The following is an 11,085-nucleotide window of genomic DNA, read 5'->3' as shown; positions in this document are numbered from 1 at the left end:
ACTTTAAGTATACTTTTCAAAGCTTTTCCATGGAACCACAAGCCAGCTGTGCCTGGATCCATTTTCTCCTTTTCTTACCTCTCCTTATCATGGCTCTTCTCTCTTTACTTGGGCACGCATTCAAATAGGTCATTTGCTGTCTTAGGCAAAATAAACAAACAAAAGGTAGGTCATTGAAATGACGAAACTGTTAAAATGTTTTCTGAGGGCCAGCCCCGTGGCTCACTCAGGACAGTGCGGCGCTGGTAGCGCCGAGGCCACCGGTTCGGATCCTGTGTAGGGATGGCTGGTGCACTCGCTGGCTGAGCGTGGTGCGGACAACACCATGCCAAGGGTTGTGATCCCCTTACTGGTCAAAAAAAAAAAATGTTTTCTGAGGGACTTTTTCCACAAAATATCTGATGCACAGTTCTTGAAAGATATTAAATCAAAGGACATCTGTATCCCATCCATCCAAATGTAGCTTGATAGGATCAAGGGTTGCCTGAGTGGATTTTCCTGGTCCTGCAAAGCTTATGGGAACTAAAATCTGATGGAAGAGGGCAAGAGTAATTGACTTGAAATCGAATATTCAAATTCCATTTTTCAAATGCTGTCTTACCTCCCTAAAATTTATAAACCAAGTTTGAAGTCAGTAATTTGAGAGTATTGGGAATTGCCCTTTAAAATATTACTTCACTGTCCGTATACAAAGTCTTGTAGTATTTATTATGAAAATGTGTTTAAGAAGGAACAGCTCTTTCTGATCAGTTCTTCGTTTTGCAGTTTGATTTAGAGTTTGAAGTCAGTAATTTGAGAGTATTGGGAATTGCCCTTTAAAATATTACTTCACTGTCCATATACAAAGTCTTGTAGTATTTATTATGAAAATGTGTTTAAGAAGGAACAGCTCTTTCTGATCAGTTCTTCGTTTTGCAGTTTGATTTAGAATCGTTCTTATTTTGGGATTAGGGCAGTGATTCCAAGACAGCAGTAGTCTTTTTTTATTTTTAACTCTGATTGCTTATTTCTAAAAGTAGATCTTACTGTATGTACCTCCTTTGATAATCTGCTGTTTCACTTAATGTGTTATATATGTCTTTCTACAGTAATATTTTAATGACTATATAGTGTTTTATTATATATATATATATACCACATAACTACTTGAATAGTTATTAGTAGTATACATTTATACCTATTTTTTTTTGTTATTTTTAACAGGGCTTTAAGATTTCTTTTTGTATATACATAATTATTTATTTAGAACATATCTTTAGAAAGTTGAATTGCTGGGTCAAAGGATACTTATATTTTTAAGATAAATTGCCCTGCAGAAAGCTTGCACCAATTTCGATTCCCACCTACAGTGTAAGAAGTTGCCTGTTAAACCTCGGGCAGTATTGGAAATTGCTCCTTTCAAAGATAATTGCTGGTCTAGTAAGTGAAAATGAAGGTGTGTCATGCTCATTTTAGTCTGTGTTTATTTGATTATCAGTAAGCTGAACATATCTTATTGGCCAGCCGTTTACCTTTCCTTTGTTACAATTTTTCTTTCAGTTTCTTTTTGTTGTAAAAATATGTAAGTCATGTATTTATTCTGTGTCTTTCTACCCTCTTAAAAGGGAAATAATTTTTCCCGATTAGTTTTTGAGTCTGTATTTTAGTACTTAACATTTATGAGGTATGGTGAGACCATGTCTCCAGAGTTAAGCATTTTACCAACATCAGCCTGTAGGGGTCTCCCTAAACCAAATTTTTGGAAATCAAGAAACTGAATTTAAGATTGTTAAAATTGTCTGTGATCCAGGGGCAATCACGGCGAGTTCGAGTTGAAGTGAAGTCTGTGCAGGAATCTGGGACTTTACCACTGATGGAAGAATGTATATTGTCTGTTGGCATCGGATGTGTAAAAGTTAGACCACTCAGATCTCCCAAAACTCAGGAGACCTTCCATGTAAGTTTCGGTGCCTGTCATATTCTTGTTGAAAGACAAAGCCAGACCAGAGAGTCACTCAGAAGCTGTGAGAAAACTGCTTTCACCGAACAGTTCTTTCAGTATCTATCTCGTCGTTTTCCTCCGGTGTCTTTTTTTGGTGTGTTGTATTTGCATGAGATCACTGCACCAGACTGTTATTGGTTGTGCCCTGATACATGGCAAGCTGAGGGTTAAAACATCTCAGCCTCCACGAACCCCACAGTGCCTAATGGTGATTAACCTCCTGGCATCACCCCACCCTCTGCAGAACCCCCAGTGCCTGTAAAGACTATTTGCCAGCAGGTGTTTGATTTCCCCTGGTGAGCGGGACTGTAAACCCAGCAGGGAAAGTATTGTTCTGGTTCCCGAAAAGGTCAAATGAGTGTGTTCTTCTCTTCCCTGGGAGAAGCTCCAGGTTTTTCTCCAACTTCCTGGCAACTGTAAAACTTGGAGTAAGGGTAAGGGTTGCTGGGAGACAAAGTAGTCTATCAGTCAAATTAGAGAATGTAAACTATGGGGAAAGATTCAGATAGCCTGATTCTTGGGTGAATCATAGTTTCAGTTCTACATAATATGTTTTTTCTTTTAGGAGGAAGAAGAGGACATGGACAGTTACCAGGTAATTTAGCACCTGTTAGCCTCATCAAATAAGCTTGAGTAAGTGCCTGCTTACACATTCCTGGATCCTACTAGACTGTTACTTAATAATTAAACAGTTAATTTTTATTCAAATATTGCCTTTCCTGAAAGTAAAACAGAGTAGGGAACAATGAAACCTTAACGTGAGATGTGTTGAGAGCTGGAGATCACTTGCGACGGTTTCTTTTCTCCAAGCCAGGAGCTCCCCATCCAGGCCCCCAAACGATTCTCTCCCTTGGGCTTTTCTGTCCTTGAGTAGAGACCCTGCCCACTGGCCCTGGTAGAATTGTCCCGAGTCCTAGGTCTAGCCCCGGGTGTTGTTCATATTGTAAGCCAGGTCTCCTTTCCCCACTTCCTGTAGTCAAATGGGGGTTTTGTGCGTTTTAATTTTTTTCTCGTCTTTTCTTTTGCTAATCTTCTGCAAGATTTTGTTTCTGTCTGTGAAGTTGCATCTCGTTAGTCATCATTCAGGACTGTCAGAGCTCTCTGGAGCCTAATGATGTCACCCATTGCAGCCACTCTCCTGGTTTTGCATCATTCTAATTGGATAGAAATGTCTGCCCTCCCATGAGTCACTGATAAAGACATCGTGTCAGTTAGGATTAGACGCAGTCCTGGGACACAACAGCAGAGACTTCTAAGCTGACATTAATCACTGCTGTTTGGATGTGATGTTTGGTTCCTCTGTGATTCTGCTCAAGTAGATGCATTGCAAGTTTCCCCATCTTGTCCACCAGAACGTCACAGGCTATTTGGTTAAGTGACCTAGTGAAACCCAGATACAGGACATCTGCAGCATTCCACTGTCCTGCCAGCCTATAACTCTATTAGAAAAGGAAACCTGGTAAGGTGGTGGTGTGCAGGTGTCGAGTGGCAGAGTGCTCAGTCTGTCCCTAACAAGCCCTGCCCCCTCGCCCCACACCCCAGAATGCACAAAAATAGGGGAGAGAAGCAGTTACACGGGGTCGTCTTCAGGGGCCTAGTGAGACAGGTAGAAAGCAGTACTTACAGAACATGAAGTGTTCTCTGACAGCTGTAAGGCATGTGAACATGAAGATTATTCAGCACTTTTGGGACTTTTATCTAACAATGAGGCCTTTCAGAAGGTCTTTGTTGCAAGTGCCTGGAGTTCTGCCCCTTGAGCCATTAGAAGTAAAGCTGGTCCTGGACACCAGAGTCCACCCTTACAGAAGCACTCACTCTGGAAACGGTGCTTCATGTTCTGAGCTGAGTTACGGATGGAGTCGGCAGGCGGTGGTAGTGAGGAGGGGACCGCACAGTGCTTCACAGAGTCCACCCTTACAGAAGCACTCACTCTGGAAACGGTGCTTCATGTTCTGAGCTGAGTTACAGATGGAGTCGGCAGGCGGTGGTAGTGAGGAGGGGACCGCACAGTGCTTCACATCTTCACAGTGCGCCAGGAGGGTGGGACAGGGTGCCAGTGTCTGGTACGTTGTCTCAACATGACATTGAATGCGATTTCCTGTTCTCTTCCAGGACCGGGATTTGGAGAGACTGCGCAGAAAATGGCTGAATGCACTAACAAAACGCCAGGAGTACTTGGATCAGCAGCTGCAGAAGCTCGTCAGTAAGCATGGTAGGAAGAGCGAGGTGACCGTTTCTCCCTCCCCGGGTCAGCACGTGACTGACCCCATTCTTGCCAGAGGAACACACCAGTTACGGGGCCAACAGCAGTGTGTGAGGGCTGTCCCTTGCTGGTGTCACCCTTTCAAAGAACATTTATTTACTTGTAACAGTTGTTTTGGTGACCCTCGCTCCCCCCAGCAAAGAAAATACAGCGTGTGAGGCAAACTTGGTCCCTCAGAGGTGACCAGAAGGAAGGGCTGACACTTCTGTCCCCTGACTCTGAACCGAGTCATGCGTGCGCTGTCCTGCTGCAGGCTCCCGAGAGCTGGAGGTGGCCTCTAAAAGAGCCTACCGCACCGCCCCGGCTCGTAGGTAGTTTTTACCACTGTGAGCACTCAGCGACCAGTCATGCAGATACTGGCAAATCCAGTCTTGCTCGAGACACAAGTATAAACAGCAAGCAAGATTTCCACATTGAACCCACGTCCTGGTGATGTTCTAGATAAAACAGAGGATGATGCTGACCGCGAAGCACAGCTTCTGGAGATGCGGCTGACCCTGACTGAGGAGAGGAATGCGGTGATGGTCCCCTCGGCTGGCAGTGGCATTCCGGGGGCCCCAGCAGAGTGGTATGAGCCCTGCTGTGTGTCTGGTGGAGTTCCGGTGCCCACCAAGCAGCCTGCTTTCAGTATGAGTCCCGTGTCTGCTGCAGTTAGAGGAGGAGTTGTAACTGCATGTGGGGAAAAGTCATTTGAATTAAAGGAACTTTTAAATTATTTTCATGAGTTGCATAACCACGGCCTGAAAGTGTTTTATTAAATAATATTGTTATTGGCCAAAGTAATTAAGATTTCTCAGAACCTAAATCAATATTTAGTACCATTGCACTTAGCATTAAAAAAGTAGTTAATATGTTAATGACTGGGGTCACTCCTTTAAAAGACTATTCGGTCATAAGAAAATTGCATCTCCACGCATTTTTGGTTTTGATACTGGCTCAAGCTGTTCTGTGCCAATTTACAAAAATTAAAAACAGTAAATTAAGCCAGAGGGAACCCTTAAGTATATCATTTTATAAGAAAGTAGGTTTAAACAGGTATGTGCATCTCACAAGACTAAGTCCTGGTGTCAGAGCATCCGAGGCGGCACTTCAGTCTGCGCGTCCCAGATGTTAACTCATGGCACCACCAGGGCCCGTGGTTGCTGTTGCAGCGGCCCCGAGTGTGCGCCAGGGCTGTGCTCCGCACATGCTGAGCAGGCCCGCTTTATTTGAGATGCTGTTTGTTCTTCACGTTTTAGGACCCCAGTGCCTGGGATGGAAACCCACATTCCTGTTATATTCCTTGACTTAAATGGTAAGTCAGAAGATGTTTTCTGAAGGCTAACCTCTGACAGAGTGGTGCCTCAGTTACAGATTCCAGCCAAGCAGGTTGTCAGGCAGTTCTGTCACCCTAAGGCTGGCGTTAGTTCCCAGTGCCTGGGATGGAAACCCACATTCCTGTTATATTCCTTGACTTAAATGGTAAGTCAGAAAATGTTTTCTGAAGGCTAACCTCTGACAGAGTGGTGCCTCGGTTACAGATTCCAGCCAAGCAGGTTGTCAGGCAGTTCTGTCACCCTAAGGCTGGCGTTAGTTCCCCGCGTGCTCTGATGGTTCTCTTGAGAGGGTCGTGTTTTCCTAGCAGTGGTAGGTGTGTCTGCTCTTGGTGCCTTCTCCCGTTTCTCTGCTGCAGCTCGCAGTACTGCGTGTGCCTCGTTCTCCCAACAATTTAGGGTGGCCGCAACGCTTTTCTGCACTGGAAATATTTTCCTCTTTAATTCTTAGGGAAAGACTCTCTTTGGAAAGTGCTAATAACTAGCGATACTTACGCACTGTGTTTTCTTTTTCTGGTGTTTTCTTACTGTTACAGGACACATTTCTCACTTTTCTGCAAGTTCTTGTGCCATCCATCCCTGCATTGCCTCTTTTTAAAAAAATAACTGTCATTTCTCTGACCCCCTCCGTCCCCCCAGGTAAAATGTTTTGGATCGGGACATGTTTTGTATATACCCTCCCTGTAAGAGGGAAAATAGAAAATGGGAAGGCAGATGAAGGAGCTAAAAATAAGTTAAAAGTCAGCAGTTAAATTCCTAAGATACCTGCAGAAGAGCTCGGTAATAAATGCACTCTCCTAAGCAGGCAGGCTGGGATGTCCTCAGCCCTTGCCCTCCCCTGAGCTGAAAGTGAGTTGCAGTATCTGAGGGATTTAGTATCTTGTGCCACAAGCTCATTCATATGGAAGATTTTTGCACACATACAGAGTCTGAGAATAATCCCGAGCCACGCCTGCTGTCTCTCCACCTGATGGGTGGGTGGGAGTTTGTTTTTTAAGTACCTCCACAAGTCTTCATCCTGCCTCATTGTTCTCTGGGACCTTGGGGACTGAGGGTAACTCTAGCCCATTCTTATCTTAGGCTTCCTGGACAGGTGCAGTGCTCGTGGGGGTTGCAGGGGGTGGGGGCAGTGCGGAGGAGAACGGAGAAAGGTAAGCTGAAGGAAGACCTGGTAGTCTGGACGTCCAAGGAGCTGATCAGTCCTGGTCCGCCCAAGCCCACTTTCTAGAAGAGGTACTTGCGATGGCTGCTTATAGCTGAAGGTGGATGGGAGTGGAACAGTAATCGCAGGGCCAGGTCGTGGGCCTCCAGTTTCCAGCTTGTTAGCCGGCTGATCCCTGTGCTGAACTTAACGTCAGATAACTGGAAGCACTCTTTCTTTCTCATTTTTTAGTGCACTGCAAGGGTAGGGAGTTTGGGTTACAATCCTATCATTAACGTTTATGAGCCAACCTCGGGTAACCTCTTAGGTATCTTGGCTTCATGTGCCTTCCATGTAAAGTGAGGCATAAAGGATAAGATCATTTCTTGAGGGACTTTCTATCTCTAAGATCTGTGAACTTGTAAAGGGACACCATCAGTGTCATGTAAGATTTCAGAGCACAATAGAAATGAAATTGGAAACAGAAGAATTTTAGTAATAAGCACACTGAAATTTAGCTGGTAGGGCTTATCTTTTAAAATGATCTCAGCATTAATGTAACTTCTTGGCTTTCAGCCGATGATTTCAGCTCTCAGGATAATCTTGATGACCCGGAGGCGGGCGGATGGGACGCCACCCTGACCGGGGAGGAGGAGGAGGAGTTCTTTGAGCTGCAGATCGTGAAGCAGCACGATGGAGAGGTAAGTGATTTCTGCCACCTTGCAGGACTTCTGAAACAATCAGCTAGGGCGAGGTGGTCATTTCCGTGCCTCAATACGTGCATGAAAACCTCTCAGGATATGACGCCTGGAGGAAAGGAGCCTGGACATCAGATCACGGCTGTCCCCCTTTACCTGCTCTCCTGGGGAGGATCTGAGTTGGTGGGAGCAGCTCACCAGCCTGATTCTCTGCCCCTCGGCCAGTGAGAGTGGAAGGAGGTGCCGCTGAGAATGTGGAGATACAGCAGCATGACTTCTTAGAGAGGAAAAAAGAATAGATGGAGGCCATGTGGTGACTTTAGTGGTGGAATCTGGGAGATGGGCATATCATGGGGTTCATTCTCTAATGGTTAGTATGTTTGGAAAATTATATCCTAAACTACTCTCAGGAAGGAAAGCTGACGGGATGCTTTGTTGACACGTCATCACCCCAGTGGTGTCCTGACTAAGGTGCAGAACTTGAGTCTAGTGATGAGGAACAGTCAGACCCACCTGCCTTGGTGCATTCTCCAGAACAGCAGGCTGGCAGCCTCTGCTCACCGGGGTCAAGCCCAGAAAAGAGGCTAAAGAGCTATTCCAGGTGCATGTGGAGGGACCTGACAACTAGATGCGATCTGCCATCATGGCTGGGAAAATTGAAAATTTTGAACACGGATTTTATATCAAGCAGTACTCTGGTATTACTGTTAAATTTTCTGAATGTGATAATTGTTTCCAACTTCCTCAAAAGTGGTCCAGCAAAAACAGTAATAATGTGTGTGTGTACCTGGTGAGAAGGAGAGAGGCTGAAGCGGCCAGGTGTTAACGGTTGCTGGGTCTTGTGAAAGGTATACAGGAGTTCACTGTACGGCATTTTCCAACTTGACATTTGAACGTTTTTTAAAATAAAAAATCTGAAAATGAGCCAGCCAGGAGCAGCGCACTCTGTACATGCTACACGAGACAGTGGTGCATCCCCCACCCTGTCACCTTTCAGGGCCACTCTCGGAGTAGAACTCAGCTCAGCACTGGCAGGTGCGCCCTCAGCCCAAGCCAGGGCAATGTCCTCAAGGAGTTCCTTGTGTGTGGGAGGACAGGGGCAAGTGTTGTCCCTGTCTTCCATGCAGGCCAAGGCGGAAGCCTCCTGGGACTCGGCCGTGCACAGCTGCCCACAGCTCAGCAGAGGCTCGCCCGCCGACGAGCGCGTATTCCTCATCGTGCGTGTCACCGTCCAGCTCAGCCACCCGGCCGACATGCAGCTGGTATTGCGCAAGAGAATCTGCATCCACGTTCACGGCCGGCAGGTGGGTCTCCGACTCCAGGTGAGGAAGTGACTTTAAGCACAGGTCCAGCCCACAGGATGCAGGGCCATGGAATGATTGCTGTGGCCTCTGTCTAAACGGGGCCTGTGACGGCCCGAGCTTTCCTCTCCCAGGTGACAGTTACTGTCCTGTAACCCCACTTGCCTCAGTCCCCGCACATCATCCCTCCCAGACAGTGTTAAGTTGTTATCCTGGATCCCTCTCCTGGCAGATTTACAAAGGACAGTCGTCCTTTTGGGTGCCTTGTAGCCCCATCCGGTGGAATCGAGTGGTTTCGTTGTTGCTCTTTGGTCTGGGTCCTGCACAAGGAGGAGATTCCCTGGCACAGTCGTCCTTTTGGGTGCCTTGTAGCCCCATCCGGTGGAATCGAGTGGTTTCGTTGTTGCCCTTTGGTCTGGGTCCTGCACAAGGAGGAGATTCCCTGGCAGATCAGCTCTTCATTCAGTAGCTCGAGGCTGCTCAACCTTCTCTTTCCAGACCTTTTTTTCCCTGCAGTCTTCAATCCATATATTTGGCTTTGGGATAAAAAAGGTGGATGAGAAATAGTGTCCTTAAAGGGCCACAGTCTGTTCGCATGTGTAGCTCTGCATGAACAGGCTCCAGTTTGCTGTGATCGGTGCCACAGCACAGGTGCACGCCACAAGCACTGAGGCTGCAGGTGACTGGAGGAAGAATTCAGATCTGGGAAGGCCTAGGTGGCTTCAGAGAGGAGGGGAGCATTTGAGCAGGCACTTTATGACCAGGGGCCTTGGACAGGCAGAGGGGGAGGAGACACATGAGCAGAGACATGGGCAGGGTTGGGGAGGAAGGATGGGGCAGGCCCTGGGGACGGAGAGAAACAGCGTGAAAAGGTGTACTGCACACGCCAGGGAGCATGGCTCCCAGTGTAGTTACAGCTGATCATGGAGGAACTTATGCCATATGGAGGGGTTAGTAGGAAACTCCTAGGTAACAACTTATATTCCTTCTATTGTTGGTTTTGCAAATACAGGGATTTGGAAGGTTGATTCTAGGGATTCTTTTTAACTATCTCACCTCCCTTTTTTGAGGCATTCTCAATATACCAACTAAAATCAGTACAGATGAAAATAAATCTTTTCATTTAAAAGAGCACAGTTCTGGTTGACAGATTCCAAGATGTAATCTCCACCCCTTAAATTAATCTTTAGTTCTGAATGTCACCCTGATATCAGTCTCTGAAATGCAGAGCAGCGGTGCCGCTGAGGCTGAGCTGTTGAGCCGGACAGTCCACCGTCAGTGATACCCGGGTACAGGGACAGCTGTAGGTGTGGTTGGCACTTCTCTGTCTCGCTCTGTCTCCCTTTTCTCGGAAGTCTGTAAGGGACTGAAAAAGACATGCTGCTCTTGGGGAGCATTTTGAAGAGTGATTTTCCATTTCAGAATCAGACATCCTGGTTGCCAGGCCCCGAGACTTACCTGGCACAACCACCAGCCTGCAGAGTCCACAACAGAAAGAGTACATTGTGGAGTCACCAAGTTTCTACTGTCTGTTTTTTTTTTATGGTAGGGACAATGAGTTCCACAATTTTTTCCTGGTTGAAACGATATGGAAGTATTTTAAGCCATGGCATTTTCCTCTTAATTTCAGATATTTTATTCCTAAAAATTGCTTCTTTATAGCAGGAACAGGGATTTCCACATGATCCTAATGCATGCCAGTCTGCTTCACTAATTCCATACAAATAGAAAACAAAAAAGTGAGCTGATAGCATCCACACCTCCCTCCACCACCCACAGCAGATCTGCAGCTCTGCCTCCATCTTGGGGGTGGCCTTGGCCCAGCAGGACAGGGCTGAAGTCGGGGTGAAGGGGCTGAAATGACTGTTCTAACATTCAGAGGGGCTAAGATCTTCTTAGAAATTAACTAAAGATCTGGGGCCGGCCTGGTGGTGCACTGGATAGTGCGCCGCTTGGGAAGCACGGCGGCACTCCCGCCCGAGGGTTCGGATCCCACATACAGACCGGTTCCCGCTCACTGGCTGAGCGAGGCGCGGGAGCAACACCGAGGGTTGCAATCCCGTTGCCGGTCCCCGGTCCGGTACGGGGGCAACACTGAGGGTTGCGATCTGTTGCCGGACACAGAAAAAAGACAAAAGACAAAAAAAAAAAAAAAAAAAAAAAAAAAAAAAAAAAAAAGAAATTAACTAAAGATCATTGAATATGAAATACATTATTATTAGGTCGGTTTGTGAAATTATGTATTTCTAAGTCCAAATAACTTGATTTTTCTATCTTCTTTGGGGATTTTCACGTCTTTCTGCCTCTCCTTTTGCATGGGAAACAGGCCCAGTGCCCGTCCCCTGTTCTCTCTCCTCCCTACCTTAATTCAGCAATTGTATTCCACTC

At 46.4% G+C, this 11,085-nt stretch overlaps 1 protein-coding gene across 1 annotated transcript in view; it reads left to right on the top strand.

Moving 5' to 3' along the window:
• Nucleotides 1-11,085, top strand: part of KIF13B (kinesin family member 13B) — a 160,856-nt gene that overhangs the window by 107,857 nt on the left and 41,914 nt on the right. Inside the window, exons 26-32 of the mRNA XM_008573609.1 lie at nucleotides 1,790-1,936; nucleotides 2,547-2,576; nucleotides 4,094-4,193; nucleotides 4,686-4,812; nucleotides 5,483-5,538; nucleotides 7,275-7,399; nucleotides 8,524-8,700. Coding sequence (XP_008571831.1) covers nucleotides 1,790-1,936; nucleotides 2,547-2,576; nucleotides 4,094-4,193; nucleotides 4,686-4,812; nucleotides 5,483-5,538; nucleotides 7,275-7,399; nucleotides 8,524-8,700 — 762 coding nt within the window. The remainder of the gene's footprint in view (nucleotides 1-1,789; nucleotides 1,937-2,546; nucleotides 2,577-4,093; nucleotides 4,194-4,685; nucleotides 4,813-5,482; nucleotides 5,539-7,274; nucleotides 7,400-8,523; nucleotides 8,701-11,085) is intronic.

The sequence above is a fragment of the Galeopterus variegatus genome, unplaced genomic scaffold (assembly GCF_000696425.1).
Source record: "Galeopterus variegatus unplaced genomic scaffold, G_variegatus-3.0.2 Scaffold939, whole genome shotgun sequence".
Taxonomy (NCBI): Eukaryota; Metazoa; Chordata; class Mammalia; order Dermoptera; family Cynocephalidae; genus Galeopterus; species Galeopterus variegatus.
Note: the sequence above shows the minus strand (reverse complement) of the source record. Positions and strands in the feature narration are given on the sequence as shown.